At 41.3% G+C, this 17,141-nt stretch overlaps 1 protein-coding gene across 2 annotated transcripts in view; it reads left to right on the top strand.

The window, feature by feature from the left end:
* gli3 (GLI family zinc finger 3) overlaps positions 1-17,141 on the top strand; it is a 380,662-nt gene that overhangs the window by 313,180 nt on the left and 50,341 nt on the right. For both annotated transcript variants that reach the window (XM_033019985.1, XM_033019986.1), the window contains exons 9-10: positions 2,367-2,480; positions 8,368-8,508. In XM_033019985.1, the coding sequence (XP_032875876.1) occupies positions 2,367-2,480; positions 8,368-8,508 (255 nt within the window). The remainder of the gene's footprint in view (positions 1-2,366; positions 2,481-8,367; positions 8,509-17,141) is intronic.

Raw genomic sequence — 17,141 nt, 5'->3', positions numbered from 1 at the left:
GAGTTCATGGATGTCTCGTAGCGGCTCGTACGAGGAAAAAGTAACTTTTTTTTCATCACGAGTATTTTTTTTACAGGGGATCTGTTCTCCGCCACCCTCAGTGGCAGATAATTGCAGAGATTCACCATCCTCTGAGAAGAAGTTTCAAAGCATATCAGTTTCAAATGACAGGCCCCTTATTTTGCACTTTGTTCACCTGCTTGTGATGTTCCTATTCCAGAGAATATCTCAACATCTACTCAGAAGCCCACTCTCTTGTACAGAGTAGGTGAATCGAGGACCAGAGGACATAGTTTTAATGTGAAGAGGAAAAGATTTAATAGGTATCTGAGGGGTAACCTTTTCACACAAAGGGTGGTGGGCGTATGGAACAAGCTGCCAGAGGAGGTAGTTGAGGCAGGGACTATCCCAACATTTTAGAAGCAGTTAGACAGGTCTTCTTCTTCTTGCGTATGGCGTGCACAGCCTAAAGTTGTAAGACAACTTGTTCTATTTGATCTTCTGTTTGTGCACGTCGAGTTGATTGCATTAGTTGAAACAGGGTGGACCACATGAAGGTTGCAATCTCCCACCCCGTTAGACAGATGCATGAGTAGAACAAGTTTGGAGGGATATGGACCAAATGCTGGCAGGTGGGACTAGTGCAGCTGGGACACGTTGGCTGGTGTGGGCAAGTTGGGCGAAGGGCCCATTTCCACACTGTATCACTCTATTACTCTATCCTGTCAAACCCCTTAGGATCTTATATATTTGCATGATGTCACCTCTCATCCTAAACTCCATGGAATACAGACCTATTCTGTCTAGCCTCTCTTGATAGGACAACCAGATCAACCTGGTGAATATGTTTGGCCTGGTGAATCTCTTTCAGGCTGCCTCCAATTGTGTTATATCATTATTTAGGCAAGAGGACCAAAACTACAGTTATGTTTAGTTTATTGTCACGTGTACCGAGTTACATGGTAAAGCTTTTGTTGCGTGCTATCCAGTCAGCGGAAAGACAATACATGATTACAATCGAGCCATTTACAGTGTGTAGATACATGATAAGGGAATAATGTTTAGTGCAACGTAAAGCCAACAAAGTCCGATTAAGGTCACCAGAGTAGAGAATCTAGGCACAGTATTTCAGCTCATTAACATTCTCTACAATGATCACTATTCTTAAACTCCATCCTTTAATGCACCATGACTCTGCTCTCACTGTAGATAATGTAGTCTCATTGCACAACACTGTTGTTATCACATTTGTCTCTAATGTACTCTAATGGCTGGAACTGTAGTTAATACCTTGTTACTCTATTCTTACCACTGTTGACGTACTCCAACTATACTCTTACTGTATTGCCTGGAGGCTCTCTTGAGGGGGGCTTTTAAGCCTTTGAAACATTACACTGTTAAACTGTAAGTTGGTAAAGCAGCTGCTGATTAATGGGGAGTCCCCTCTAATTATTGTATAATACATTGACCACTCAGTTCGGTGAGCGGTCACATTTGAATAGGGAATTTAAATCAATATTGTTGTTCAGTATAAACGTGTAGGAAGGAACTGCAGATGCTGGTTTAAACCAAAGATAGACATAAAATGCTGGTGTAACACAGCGGGTCAGACAGCATCCCTGGAGAAATTCTGGAGGAAAGGAAAAGGTGACGTTTCAGGTCGAGTCTGAAGAAGGGTCTCGACCTGAAACGTCATATAGAAACATAGAAAATAGGTGCAGGAGGAGGCCATTCGGCCCTTCAAGCCAGCACCACCATTCATTGTGATCATGGGTGATCGTCCACAATCAATAACCCGTGCCTGCCTTCTCCCCATATCCCTTGATTTCACTAGCCCCTAGAACTCTATCTAACTCTCTCTTAAATCCATCCAGTGACTTGGCCTCCACTGCCCTCTGTGGCAGGGAATTCCACAAATTCACAACTCTCTGGGTGAACAAGTTTTTTCTCACCTCAATCTTAAATGGCTTCCCCTTTATTCTAAGACTGTGACCTCTGGTTCTGGACTCGCCCAACATTGGGAACATTTTTCCTGCATCTAGCTTGTCCAGTCCTTTTATAATTTTATATGTTTCTATAAGATCCCCCTCATCCTTCTAAACTCCAGTGAATACAAGCCTAGTCTTTTCAATCTTTCCTCATATGACAGTCCCACCATCCCAGGGATCAATCTCGTGAACCTACGCTGCACTGCCTCAATCACAAGGATGTCCTTCCTCAAATTTACCTATTCCTTTTCTCCAGAGGTGCTGTCTGACCCTTTGAGTTACTCAGGCTTTGTGTGTCCATCTTTTGTTGTTCAGTGTCTCTGAAATACTACTTTTGTTATGATCAATCATTGTTTTTAATTTCTTTCATCTTTCTAGAGTAAGCCAACGAGTGAGTCTGCAGTCAGCAGCACGGGTGATCCAATGCAACATAAGCGCTCACGGATTAAAGCTGATGAAGAACTGCCGAGCCCAGGAGGTGGGAGTGAGCAGGTATAACCACAACTTCATTAATCAGCCCCCACTCCTTCTCGTAGCAGATGCATTCGATAATACGCGCTGCTTCCACCAAGAGTGCTCAGGGACCAATTACAGAAACCTTTTTTTGTCTTTCATGTTGTTTGCTTTCCTTTTATAGGTAGGCGATTAAATATAGTCTTTAAATTAGCAGTACAGTTTTGATAGATACCTTGGATTTGTTGTGGTGATCATGCCACATCCAGTGTATAATCTCAGCCTTGAATCAGACATGAATTTGCATTTGAGGTGTATCTCTGTAATAACACATGGGACTGCCGCACTTACAAATGCTGAAGTCTCTGTTTTCAATCAGTCCTCTAAAAGCCTCTGCTAAGAAAATGTTGTGAAGTTTGAAACTCAGGATCTGACTCGCGAGAGCACCAGATGAAGTTGGTGTGTGAACATCACTGGCAGATAGACTTGAGCTCACCTCCCACCTAGACCCCAGCCGCTACCTCTTCTCCCCTCTCCCATTGGGCACAAGGTAAAGAAGTGTGAAAACACACACCTCCAGATTCAAGGACAGTTTCTTCCCAGCTGTTATCAGGCAACTGAATCAACCTAACGCAATTAGAGAGCAGTGCTGAACTACTATCTACCTCATTGGTGATCCTCACACCATCCTTGATTGGACTTTAGCTGGCTTTACCTTGCACTAAACGTTATTCCCTCATCATGTATCTATGCAACAAAAGCTTTTCACTGTACTTCGGTACACGTGACAATAAACTAAACTGCTTCTTTCCGTGTCCATCTTGTTACAAATGTTGACCTCGCTGTCATCGTCCGTCCTGAAAAGGACGCAAGCTTCCGGCGACAATCAGTGGGAGCCGTCACTTGTTGCAATAGATGATGGTGGTAGCAGAATTAGCTCGATACTTCCAGTTTCCAGCTGGATGCTTCTGCTATGAGGCCAATAAACTAAACTGAACTGAACTGAACTTCATACGCTGGTTCCAAGCTATTTTCCAAGTCCCATAAGGTCCATGGCGTCTATTGTGAACATCTTAGTGATTATATGGAATATCATTAATGCAGTAAGTGTGCAAATGGTCTTATTTGTTCTCATATAACCTTAAAATGTGACAGCTGAGGTACAATATTCTATGCAGAGTGAACATGAGAGCACAACTTAATTCAGCATGTTATATATCTTGCATTATAGATTTTGTCCCAAGATCTGTCCTGCCGGAATCAGCATATTTTAACTGCAAATATGACTCTGCTATGATATAAAATTGGTACTAAATCTGTCTTTTTTTTTGTACATTTGCTAGTTTAGAAACCTTGGCACATGATTTTCTTTGGTCAATGGTGTCATAGACTCACTGAGTTATACAGCTTGGAAACAGGCCCTTCGGCCCAACTTGCCCACACCGGCCAACATGTCACAGCTACACTAGTCCCACCTGCTTGCATTTGACCCATATCCCTGCAAACCTGTCCTGTCCATGTACCTGTTTAACTGCTTCTTAAACGTTGAGATAGTCCCAGCCTCTGGCAGCTCTTCCATTCACCCACCACCCTTTGTGTGAAACAGTTATCCCTCAGATTCCTATTAAATCTTTTCCTCTTCACCTTAAACCTATGTCCTCTGGTCCTCGATGCACCTACACTGGGCAAGATACTCGCAACATCTACCCGATCTAATTCTTCTCATGATCTTATACACCTCAATAAGATCACCCCTCATCCTCCTGCACCCCAAGGAATAGAATCCCAGCCTACTCAACCTCTGCCTATAGCTCAACCCTCGTGCTCGAGAACCTCTGGTCCTCGATTCATCTACACTGTGCAAGAGATACTCTGCATCTATCGATCTATTCCTCTCGTGATTTTACACACCACTATAAGATAAGGTGTGTTAGGAGCTTTATATAAAAGTGGAAAATTATTAGCTCCCGAATACAATGGGCACGCACTTATTTTTAGAACAGGCTTGCTCACTTTTAGAAATTCTGGCTGATTCTGTAAACAGCCTCCTGTGATCTAATTTTCAAAGCAAAAATAATTATTCCCGGTTATGTAGTTGCATCAGCTATTACCCACAGCTAGACATTATTCAACTCTGTGGAGTCACCTTGAGTCACTGACATTATTTGGAGCACTGAACATTTAACTTTTAAATTCAATAACTTAGATGACTGTTTCTTTCCACTGGCTTTCACGTCTAAAACGTGAAGATGTTTTTACAATTTTTAACATTACTCACCGATCTTATAGCTTTGCATAAATAAATGGGGAATGGTCTTGTGGGAACATGATTAGTGGAGGGACAAGATTGCAATGTAGAGCACTGAACAAAACAGGTAGCATTTGGCAGAAAGTGCTGAGACATTGGGATAGATATTCAGCTTCCCTACTTGTGAGCCAGATGTTGCATGGTAGTCTTCCTTGTTGGAAACTACATAAAAAATCAACATGAATCAAGTACAGCCCATCCTTGGGTAGCAAACGGCCAACATGCGGAAACACACATTTACAAGCGAGCTCCCATAATATTAAATTCAAGTTTGAAGTATGTACATACCTTCATTCCTAAAAGCCCTGTCCCACTGTACGAGTTCATTCAAAGAGTTCTCCTGAGTTTGCCCTGATTCGAACTCGGAGATTTATGGTAATGGTCGCTCGTTGGTACTCGGGGCTCACATGGACATTTTTCAACATGTTGAAAAATCTTCACGAGTCTTCCCGAGCTTATCGCGTTTCCCGATTACCTGCCATTAGCGTTACAAGCCACTAAGAGACGTCCCCGAGCTCCGACGTACCCACTACGTTCATTCTCCATGCTTACCACGAGTTTGATTTTTTTTTTAAACTCGGGAGAGCTCTTCAATGAACTCATACAGTGGGACAGGGCCATAAGAATGACACCACTTGGTTCTATTCTCTCTCCACATTTAGTAGTTTCTCATCAGGTGTATCAGCTTTTGATGCCATGCACTGCAGTCATGTGGAGGTATGGTTAACACACCAAGTGATTTTTGAGCTTTTCTGACATGGACTAAATCAACTATAGATATTTGGAAAGGATGGAATACTTTGATTATTCGGGGCAGCCTGGAGCTTTCACAATGAAGTCATTGATCTGCAGAACCATTCGTACACTCAGCTGGAAGGATTAAATTTTACCCCCATCGTTATGTTTTCATAAACAAAGGGAAGAGGTGTTTTCTTTGTGAGTTAAAAATAAATGGGTCAATTAAAATGTGATCAGTTCTTGGGGAAAAAAAAATCTGTTCATATAAAAAATGTTCGTACTGTAGAATGTCCTAAAGTCCTTCACAATTCTATTAGAAGTTATTAAAACAGAGTGCAGCATATGAATGAACACTTCACCCACAAGTCCATGCCGTTCATGATGCCATTTAAGCTAAAACTGTGTGTCTGCACATGGGTTTATAATCCCTCCATTCAATGCCTGTTGATGTTTCAGTTTCACGTCTACCGAGGTACAGTGAAAAGCTTTTGTTGCGTGCTAACTAGTCAGCAGAAAGACAACACATGATTACAATCGAGCAATTTACAATGTATAGATACATGATAAGGGAATGACGTTTAGTGCCAGGTAAAGCCAGCAAAGTCCAATCAAGGATTGTCCGAGGGTCACCATGGAGGTATAGTAGTACAACATGTCCAGCATAATGTGCTTGTCTTATTGCCTCTTAAATGTTGCTATCGTATCTACTTCCACCATCTCTCTTGGCAATACTTTCCAAGCACCTGCACTCTATTTGAAAAACCTTACTTCGCAAATCTCTTTTAAAATTTCCTCCTCGTACCAGATTTAAGTTGTCCTCTGTTATATGACAATTCACCCTGGGAAAACACTCTTATCTACTCTGTATGTGCCTCTCATAATTTTAGAAACTATTATCAGGATGCCCCTCAACATCTGATGGTCCTGAGGAAACTATTCAAATACTCTCCAGTCTGAGAGGCATCCTGGTGACCTTTTCTGCACCCTAACCCTAGCCTCCCATTCTTTCAATAATGCAGTGTCAATAACTGCACATAATATTCCAAATATGGCCTGAATAAAGTTTTATAAAGCTGTTGCATGTCTGTCCAACATTTATACCTTTACGTCACAACTAATGCAGGCAAGCAAGTATGTTGGATGCTTTCCTTACCACACGATCTACAGTCCCAGGATGGCGGGACTGTCATATGTTGATAGAATGGAGCCACTGGGCTTGGATACACTGGAATTTGAGGGGGATCTTATTGAAACATATAAGATTATTAAGGGATTGGACATGCTAGAGGCAGGAAATATGTTCCCAATGTTGGGAGAGTCCAGAACCAGGGGCCACAGTTTAGAATAAGGGGTTGGCCATTTAGAACGGAGATGAGGAAAAACTTTTCCACCCAAGTTGTGAGTCTGTGGAATTCTCTGCCTCAGAAGGCAGCGGAGGCCAATTCTCTGGATGCTTTGAAGAGAGCTCTTAAAGATAGCGGAGTCAAGGGATTATGGGGAGATGGCAGGAACCCCGGGGTACTGATTGTGGATGATCAGCCATGATCACAGTGAATGGCAGTGCTGGCTCGAACGGCCGAATTGGCTACTCCTGCACCTATTGTCTATTGTCTATTCAGGGAGCTATGGACTTGCACCTCAAGATTCCTCTGTACATCCATGGTCCTAAGGTTCCCACTGTTTACTATTTACCACTTACATAAAAACCTCCCAAAATGCAACAACTCACACTGTAACAGATTACGCTTTAATTGGCCGTTTTTCCACCAATATTTCCAACTGATCCACGTGCTGCTGAATTCTTTGACACCCTTCCTCACTATCCATAATTTTGGTGTCCTTTGTAAATTTATAATCAGATTCCCTACACTTCTGTGCATATCATTTATATATCACAAAACTACTGTTACATTAAGTGTCAAAGAATTCAGCAGAACACCACTTGTCACAGACCTCTGGTCGGAATAATACCCATCACCAGTACCCTCTGTCTCCTGTGGCCCAGGCTTTATTGAATCCAATCTACCAAGTCTCCATGGGTTTCATGAGCCTTATTCTTATGGATTAGGGGCCTTGTCAAATGCTTTGCTAAAGCATTAGAAAACATCCACTGCCCTAGCCTAATCAACTTTCTTCATATCCTCTTCAAGAAACTCAACTAAGTTTGTAAGACATTTTAGTTTAAATGCTAGACACTATTGTAATGGAGAAGTATGGAGTCCATTTGCACACATCAGTATTTCACAAGCATGTTAAAGGAATAAGAAGATCATAATTTCTAATTTATCTTAAGGTATAAATATCAGTCATGACCCTGGAGAGAACTCTGTTTCACTTTGGCTTGTCGCCTGGGATCTTTCATGCCGAAATACAAGATCTGCTGGCCTCAGTTGAACAACTTATTTGAAAAATTACTGTGCTGATACTGCAGTGTTCTCTCAGCATGATACTGGGATGTTAAACTGCATTATCTGCTCTTTACACTTGAGTGGAGATTGACAGACATACTTTCTGACCTAACGACAAATCCCACCATTGCACATCATCTTGTGCACTTCAATTCCCAACATTATAATATTCAGAGTATATCTCTCGTTTCCCTTTCCCCTGACTCTCAGTCTGAAGAAGGGTCTTGACCTGAAATATCACCTATTCCTTTTCTCCAGAGATGCGGTCTGACCCACTGAGTTACTCCAGCATTTTGTGTCTTATCCTCGGTTTAAACCAGCATCTACAGTTCCATTGTGCACATTATTCAGGGAACCTATCTGTAAGCCATTCTGATACACGGGCCTATATTGTATGAGCTGTGTGCACGAGCCTAGAATGCTGTAACAATTCAGGCATTAGTGGATTGACAAGTGGATTTCTCTATAACAGGAACAGCCTGAAGGAATGACGCTGGTCAAAGAGGAGGTGGATAAAGATGAAAGCAAGCAAGAGCCAGAAGTCATTTACGAAACAAACTGCCACTGGGAAGGGTGCTCAAGAGAATTTGACACACAGGAGCAGTTAGTCCATGTAAGTAATCGAAGCCAGAGACTGCTGTGGTTCTCTACAGAATTACTGACGGTCAGATTTTTTTTGATTACAGGATATCATATTTCTTAGCCTGAAACACTGAGCAATAGAGTGCATATTATTTATTCCAGGGAACTCAATGCTGCAAAGCTTGACCTCGTCATACATCTGAAGACAAAAGGAAATATTTTGTCAATTGCTCAATGAAAGAATGCTTGTGTTTTGGATTGTGCAAACGGAAGTGTGAATCTTTCCGAGAATGAAATAAAGGGCATTTTCATTTAAAATGTTATCATTTCTCAACATGTGCCAGAGCGGTTGAGATGAATCTAATCATTGAAAGAACAATTGAGAGGAAGTGCTAAGAAACTGCAAAGGTAAAAAGACCCTGATGGGAGTTATACACAGGTTTGTGAAGAGTAGCCAGGATATAGGGTACAAATGACATCAGGAGACACAATCGGCATGTAAGAAAGGCAATGTTACAGTAGTCATGGGCGATTTCAATATGCAGTAGAATGGGAACATCAGGTTGGTACTGCAAGAAATTCCCAAGAAAGGGAATTTGTAGAGTGCCTCCGAGATGGTTTCTGAGAGCAGCTTGTAGTTGAGCCTAGCAGGGAAAAGGCAATTCTGGATTTGGTATTGTGTAATGAACCAGATTTAATTAGGGAGCTTAAGGTAAAGGAACCACTAGGAGGGAGTGACCATTGATATAATTCAACCTGCAATTTGAGAGGGAGAATATGAAATCAGATGTGTCAGTGTTACGGTTGAGCACAGGGGACTACAGAGGCATGAGGGAGGAGCTGGCAAAAGTTGATTGGAAAGGGACCCTAGCAGGAATGATTTTGGAACAGCAAAGGCAGGAATTTCTGGGAATAATTTGGGAGATGCAGAATCTTTTCATTCCAAAGGGGAAGAAGGATTCTGGGGGGAGAATGAGGTTACCGTGGCTGACAAGAGACAGCATAAAACTAAAAGAGAAGACATATAACATTGCAAAGAATAGTGGGAAGCTGAATGAGTGGGCAGCTTTTAAAAAAACTACAGAAGGTAACCAAAAAGGCAATATGGGGAGAAGGGATGAACTATGAAAGTAAGCTGGCCAATAATATAAAAGAGGAGAGCAAGAGTTTCTTCAGATATATAAAGATATATAAAGAGTAAGAAAGAGGCGAGAGTAGACGTTGGACTGCTGGAAAATGATGCTGGAGAAGAGATAATAGGGAATAAGGAAATGGCAGAGGAATTGAATATGTTTTTTGTATCAGTCTTCACAGAGGAAGACCACAGACCAGCAACATGCCTGAAATTCATGAGAGTCAGGGGGTGGAAGTTAGTGGAGTGGCTCGTACTAAGGAGAAGGTGCTTGGGAAGCTGAAAGGTGGATAGGTCAACTGGACCGGATGGACAGCACCCAAAGAATCTGAAAGAGGTGGCTTTAGAGGTTGTGGAGGCATTAATAGTGATATTTGAAGATCACTAGAGTCATGAGTGGTTCCAGACAATTGGAAAATTGCAAATATTAAATGTTCAAGAAGGGATTAAATTAAAAGAGTGGAAAGCATAGGCTGGTTAGCCTGACTTCAGTAGTTGGTAAAACTTTAGTCCATTATAAAGAATGAGGGTTTTGAGTACTAAGAACCACATGATAAAAGAGTCAATGTGGTTTTGTAAAAGCAAAATCTTGGCTGACGAACTCGTTGGAATTATTTGAGGAAGTAAATAGCAGGATAGACAAAGGAGAGTCAGTCGGTGTTGTTTACCTGGATATTCAGAAGGCCTTTGAAAGAGACTGCTAAAGAAGATGAGAGCCCATGGTACTGGAGGATCGATACTAGCTTGGACAGCAGGCTGGCTGAATGGCAGAAGGCAAAAGAGTGGCAATAAAAGGGGCTTTCTTTGGCAGTGACAAGCCTTGGGAGTGCTGATGCAGGATTTCCAAAACGTTAATTTGCAAGTTGAATCAATAGTACGGAAGACAAATGCAATATTAGCATTCATTTCGAGAGGACTAGAATATAAAAAAAAGGGATATAACGCTGAGGCTTTATAAGGCACCAGGCAGACCACATTTAGAGTAGTGTGAGCAGTTTGGGCCCCTATATCTGAGAAAGGATGTGCTGGCAGAAGAGAGAGTCCAGAGGAGGTTAACGAGGATGATTCCGGGATTATTGGGTTTATGAATAATGATCGTTTGACGGCTATGGGCTTGTACTCGTTGGAGTGTAAATGTATGAGGGGGGGACCTCATTGAAACGCACCCAATAGTGATAGGGCTGGAAAGAGTGGATGTGGAGAGGATGTTTTCACCAGTGAGAGAATTAAGGACCAGAGGCCATAACCTCAGAATAAAAGGACATACCGTTAAAAAGGAGATGAGGAGGAATTTCTTTAGTCAGTGGTTGATGAATCTGAGGAATTCATTGCCACTGACGACTGTGGAGGCCACGTAATTTGGTGTTTTTAAAACTGAGATTGCCAGGTTCTTGATTAGTATGGGTGTCAAAGATTATGGGGAGAGGGCAGGCCACTTGGGTTGGGAGGGAAAGATGGATCAGCCGTGATTGAATAGTGGAATAGACTCGATGGGCCGAATGGCCTAAATCTGCTCCGAAAACATATGAACTTATGTAAACATTGATAAAGTCAAAAGCATCAACTTCAAATTTGACTCACTCATTACCATGATCAGCCATGATCACATCGAATGGCGGTGCTGGCTCGAAGGGCCGTATGGCCTACTCTTGCACCTATTGTGTATTGTCTATTGTCATATGCATCATCCAGGTTCTCATGCTGAAACAATCTGATCATCGTTTATGACTCAAATTGAGTTTTCACTCATATAACCTGTTCATCTGCCCGTCCTCGGCTCAGATGAGTGTTTTAGTTGAACTACCGGAGGATGCTTCTGAGAATCTGCCCAGGAAAAGTTGAAGCCTTGAGATGGCCAAGGTGAAGAAATATATATAAAGCAGAGCATGTCTCCTGTTTGTTGTGTGGCTGTGTCACTGAGGTTTTTTTGGCAGCAGCATGATTGAGATAGGTTGATGTTTCACTGTAGACCAGCAGCCTGTACTCCATGCTTTATCTCAATTACATTGTTAAGTCCAATTGTCTTGGGATTGTAAGTGTCGATTGGACTATCTTTTCCAATCAGAGAGACATGTTCATTGAGTTTGCCAGATATATATAGAAAGGAACTGCAGATGCTAGTTCTGGAGTAACTCGACAGATTCAGACTGTCTGAAGAAGGGTCCCGACCTTAAAAGTTACCAATCCCTTTTCTCCAGAGATGCTAGACAAAATGGTCAGAGGGAGGAGGAGTCTGAAGAACGGTTTTGGCCCGAAACGTTGCCTATTTCCTTCGCTCCATAGATGCTGCTGCACCCGCTGAGTTTCTCCAGCACTTTTGTCTATCTCCAGAGATACTGCCTAATCTGTTGAGTTACTCCATAACTAGCATCTGCAGTTCCTTTCTACACAATCTGAAAGAAAATATCATTGGCAAACTCAATAAAAATGTCTCTCTGATTGGAAAATATAGTCCAATCGACACTTATAATCCCAAGACAATTGACTTGTTAACAGTGTAATTGAGATAAAGCATGGAGTTCAGGCTGCTGGTTTACAGTTGAACATTAACCTATCTCAATCATGCTGCTGCCAAAAAAAACTCAGTGACACAGCCACACAACAAACAGGAGACATGCTCTGCTTTATATATTTTTCTTCCCCTTGGCCATCTCAAGGCTTCAACTATTCCTGGGCAGATTCTCAGAAGCATCCTCCAGTAGTTCAACTGTCAGTCTGAAGAAAGGTCCCAAGCCAAAATGTCACCCATTCTTTTTCTCCAGAGATGCTGCCTGACCCACTGAGTTACTCCAGCACTTTGTGTCTATCTTTTTGTTTCAGCTTGTTTTTTAATGTAGATGGACGGGTGAATTATGGCCCTGTTGTGCTGGCAACTGTGCTTGCTAAAACAAGTGTTGGGTTAGCTTCATGTCTGAGGTTGACTCTCCATGGGGCATGCACAGTTTAAATTATGAGCAGGCTGTTTTTATAAGTGCGGGGTGCACGTGAGTGTTACCTTTCAATGTTTTTTTCTGTTGGTGGTTCCGTAGGTTAATAGAAAACAGGACCAGCTCAGGCCATAGTCGCCACTCTCAATAATTGTTATCCTTCTCTGAAATAAGGCTGTTGACTGCATTTCAAGGTCTTTGTTAAAGGTTTTCAGTAATCCTAACAACTTTTGCCCTCGGTGATGCACCTTTGAAACTTCTCTGGTGGAATGTCAGAGTTGTTGAACTATGGAGCAGAGGCTACATGTGTTTCACATTAGTCAAATCACAAACATTGATGGAAGCACAAGAATTCTTCTTATGATTGCATGCCAGAACAGACTCATTTACATTAAGCCTGAGAAAGGAAAACTGATGTTGCATTTAGATTATTAAACAGTGGGCTGGACGGTTCAAAGTTTCAATAAAAGTCCTGCCAGTGTTTCAACTTATGTTGAAAACATCCATATGGGTGCTGGAAGGGGTTTTCTTTGCTCTGAGGCACCAATACTAACTCTTATGAAATAAAGCGCTGCTAATCAAATGTTTAGATGAGTTCATGCATAATCTATGCTGAGGGTGGTCACAAACAATGTTTAAATATGATTTTCAAATGTGAAAAAAAGTCTAGATTGATTAGGTAACTTTGTGCTTTATTTTACTTGTGATGTTTTTAGTCAACCCAGTTTGTAATTATATTCGAGGTTGCAATGCATTAGCCGACTCTGCAGATGTTCTTGTCTAAGTTCACCTATCCTATTTCCAGCCATCATCATGCTATGAGACCTATGTTGTGAAGGTATACAGTGACTTGTAATTGCAGAGCAGTCTTGTCTTCTTGAAGCTCCTTTGAAATTAATTTTTAGGGACAGCACTTTGGTTTATTAATGTGTTCTCCATTAAAATAAAAGGCCATATATTATTTAAAAAATCTCATTTTTATAGCATTCATGGTTTATTTTTCTCTAACAACTTTCTCCTTCTGACTCTGCATATTCCCTTTCTTCCTTTAAATCTGATCCCTGGTGCAAAGATCTGTGTTTCAATTTTCCTTCTAGTTGATTGGCATTCTGCCTGTTACAACTCTCTTGGTCCCACTATGCTACCATTTCATTCCACGTTACCTTTACTTGTTTCCATAGTACTATACTATGCTCTAGTAACGGTTGCCAGTCATAGTTATTTGGGTGTAATTTGAACGATTATATCAGCTGCAGTAGTTATATGCTCAGTGCAGTCATCTACAATGTTAAAGTATGTCCCCTATATTAAAACAGGAATAAAAAAATAAGGGTTCAGAAGCCTGTATTTCCCACCAATTTTGTATAATGTTATAAAAATAACACCTGGGTGGGACAATTTTTCTCCTGTTTACTCGGCTGCTTAATGCCAATATCATTTGGCTCCCCAGGTAACCATTGTATGAACACACAAATTAGGAGAGGCAGTAGGCCACTTGGTCCCTCGAGACTACTCCTCCATTTAATACGATCTTGGCTAATCTGATTGTAAAAAACATAGAAGTCTAACAATAAATGCTATCTAGTTATTCATCGAAGTGGGACAATTCAAGCCTAATCTTGTGGTTGTGCTGCAATCGCACATGCCCAGTGTTTGTTATGGTTACCATGATAATTTAACAGACAATTCATCTTCCCAACCTACCCACACCCACCCAAGTTCACAGCAATTGTGAAGCTAAATTACTCTGTGCATCCTTCACCTCCTTCATTCAGCAGGAGGTGTCTTCACCACTTAGACCTCCATGTTTTGGAATTTCTTCCCTAAAATCTTGTGTTTCCTTAATTGCCATCACACAAACTAATTAGGAGCAGCGGCACTCTCAAGCTCAGTGGTATTTAATAAGACGTTCCAATTATTACAAATCTGCTTACCTTGACCTTTCACCCTCTTGCTCATCAAGCACCTCTTCTACCTCTGCCTTTAACATATTTAAAGATTATGCATGTCTCAACTAGCAAGGATAAGTTTTCCAAAGATTTCACTACACTTGTCTTAAAAACTATGACTGCTAGCTCTAAATTTTTACAGAAGTGAAAATAATCTCTCCACTTCCATCTTGTCAAAACTCCTCAAGATCCTGTACATACTAGACTTTTGCAAATCATTCACTGGACCCTCTGGATCTAAGACTTAGCAATTTCCCACCATTTAAGGATCTCAACCCGATATTCTCCAGGGCTGCTGCCTGACCCACTGAGTTACTCCAGTACTTTGCATCCTTTTGACCATTTAAGGTAATATGCTTTCCTTTTCTTTTCTAGTCCCTATGAACAAATTTACCACATTATAATCCCTGTACCCCGATCTTTGCCCGTTGTCCTGAAACCTTTGTAGCCTCCTTATGTATTTTCCACAACTCAGTCTCCTACTCATCTTTGTATCATCAGCAAATTTAACAACCATAACTTTGGTGCCTTCATGCAGATCATTGAAATAAATTGTAAAAGTTGAAGTCCCTGCACTTATCACCAGTGGCAGACCACTCATTACATCTTGTGAAAGGCTTATTTGTGTCTCGGCTCTGTTCCCAGTTAGCTAGCCAACCTTCCTTCCGCCACCCATATGTTGCTGCCTATACCGTGACCTTTTATTTTCTGCAGTAACCTTTGATTCTGCTTTTCTATGTTTCAGGTCGCGACTTATCTTCAGTTATAATGGTTTTTATTGTTCTCTGTCAGGATGTTTTTAAACCCTATTTTTTGTACCATCACGCTATCAATCCTACATTTAATAAACACTGTACAAGAGACAATAGAAGTAGAAAATGCAGGAAAAGTTCAACAAGTCGGGCAGAACTTGAAGTACATACATGCTCTTGAAATAATTAGAGGCAATCTCCTATGCAACAAAAGCAACTCTTCTATTGAAATTGAAAAGTAAAGAACTTTTACGCTGGAAACTGCATATGGTGGAAGTCTGAAATAAAACGTGAAAATGCTGGAAGCAAGCAGTAGATCAGCATCTGTAGAAAGATGCTGGGGGTGGCACGGTAGAGTCCTTTACTTTTCAATTACAAAAGAGAACGAGATATTGCTTCCAAATTCTTTAAAACGCATGTGTATCTGAGCTGTTTGTATTACTATATTCTCTTGATAATACAAGAACAGGAATAAACCACTAAGTCGCCATGGCTGACCTATACTTCTTTGGCTGACAAAAGTGCTGGAGAAACTCAGCGGGTGCAGCAGCATCTATGGAGCGAAGGAAATCGGCTCGATATTTCCTATTTCCTTCGCTCCATAGATGCTGCTGCACCCGCTGAGTTTCTCCAGCACTTTTGTCTACCTTCGATTTTCTAGCATCTACAGTTCCTTCTTATATACTTCTTTGGCTTCGTTCTTGACTCCACCAGTATTCCCTGTGTATCCATCCTGCCCCCTGGCTGTGGTGCCAGCAATAATTGTAATAAACTTTGTGCATTTCTGTTGAGTAGAGCCAGCATTTAGCGAGTCATTGGGAATCAGTGGGTGACATTTCCACTGGCTTAGTTATTATCTGACACTTCATGACTCAGGGTGATGGAAGTCACTTGGCTGATAGCTTCTCTGTAATATTGAACCTCAATTGTAATTGCAACTTGGAAAGATGGACATTGCCAAGGAGAATTGATCTCAGGTTAATATTATACAACACTGCTTGTACAGTGAAGTGTCTAGACTTTGAAGCATCTTTACCACAAGAAGCCTTATCCTGTTTGGATGTGATGATATATAAATGTTGTATTTTTTAGCTGGAATTTAACCCTTTGCTCCTCCGGCAAATGGCACTAACATTGTTTCTTTGCTGGGAACAATTCAACAAGCACTGATACAGCGTGTGGTAAAGATGCTTAGACACTTCCCGAAACAAGCACTAAGACCTGGCTTGGAAAGGTTCCACAACGACTAATGTAATGGAATATGGAATGGAATATTTAATTGTCACATGTGACAAGGCACAATGGCATTCTTTGCTTGGATACCCAATGTATACAAATAGCGGCCACCTACAGCACTGACAAAGTTACAAAAAAACATTTCCATAGGGACTGACTCCTGACCTTGAAGAGTTACATGGGGACCAACAGGAATTCAGTTCTGGCCAGGAGCTACTCCACACGGACCAACTACTGTCTCAATATGGTTCCGCAGGGACCATCTCTGGGTTTCGGTCCCACAGTCATGTGCTCCTGGCAGAGAACAGCTCGACATAGTTCAGGTCATAGTTGATAGCATCTCTGCTGATGCTTTGTGCATCTGGGAATTATTGAAAATGAAGAAGTTTGTCAGGCTGGAGGAAAGTATTGTACCTAGATGCTGAAATGAATCAGATTCATTTGTATATAGTTCTTAATTTGCAAATTGAGCATAAAACGGTTTCCTGCATATTAGACTGGAGATCGTTTCTGAATAGTTTCAGTTTAGTTCATTGTCTTGTGTAGCAAGGTACAGTGAAAAGCTTTTGTTGCGTGATATCCAGACAATACATGATTGCAATCGAGCCATTAACAGTGTATGAATGTTTAGTGCAAGATAAAGCGAACAAAGTCCAATCAAGGACAAT

This window comes from Amblyraja radiata, chromosome 4, assembly GCF_010909765.2.
Source record: "Amblyraja radiata isolate CabotCenter1 chromosome 4, sAmbRad1.1.pri, whole genome shotgun sequence".
NCBI classification, from domain to species: domain Eukaryota; kingdom Metazoa; phylum Chordata; class Chondrichthyes; order Rajiformes; family Rajidae; genus Amblyraja; species Amblyraja radiata.
Note: the sequence above shows the minus strand (reverse complement) of the source record. Positions and strands in the feature narration are given on the sequence as shown.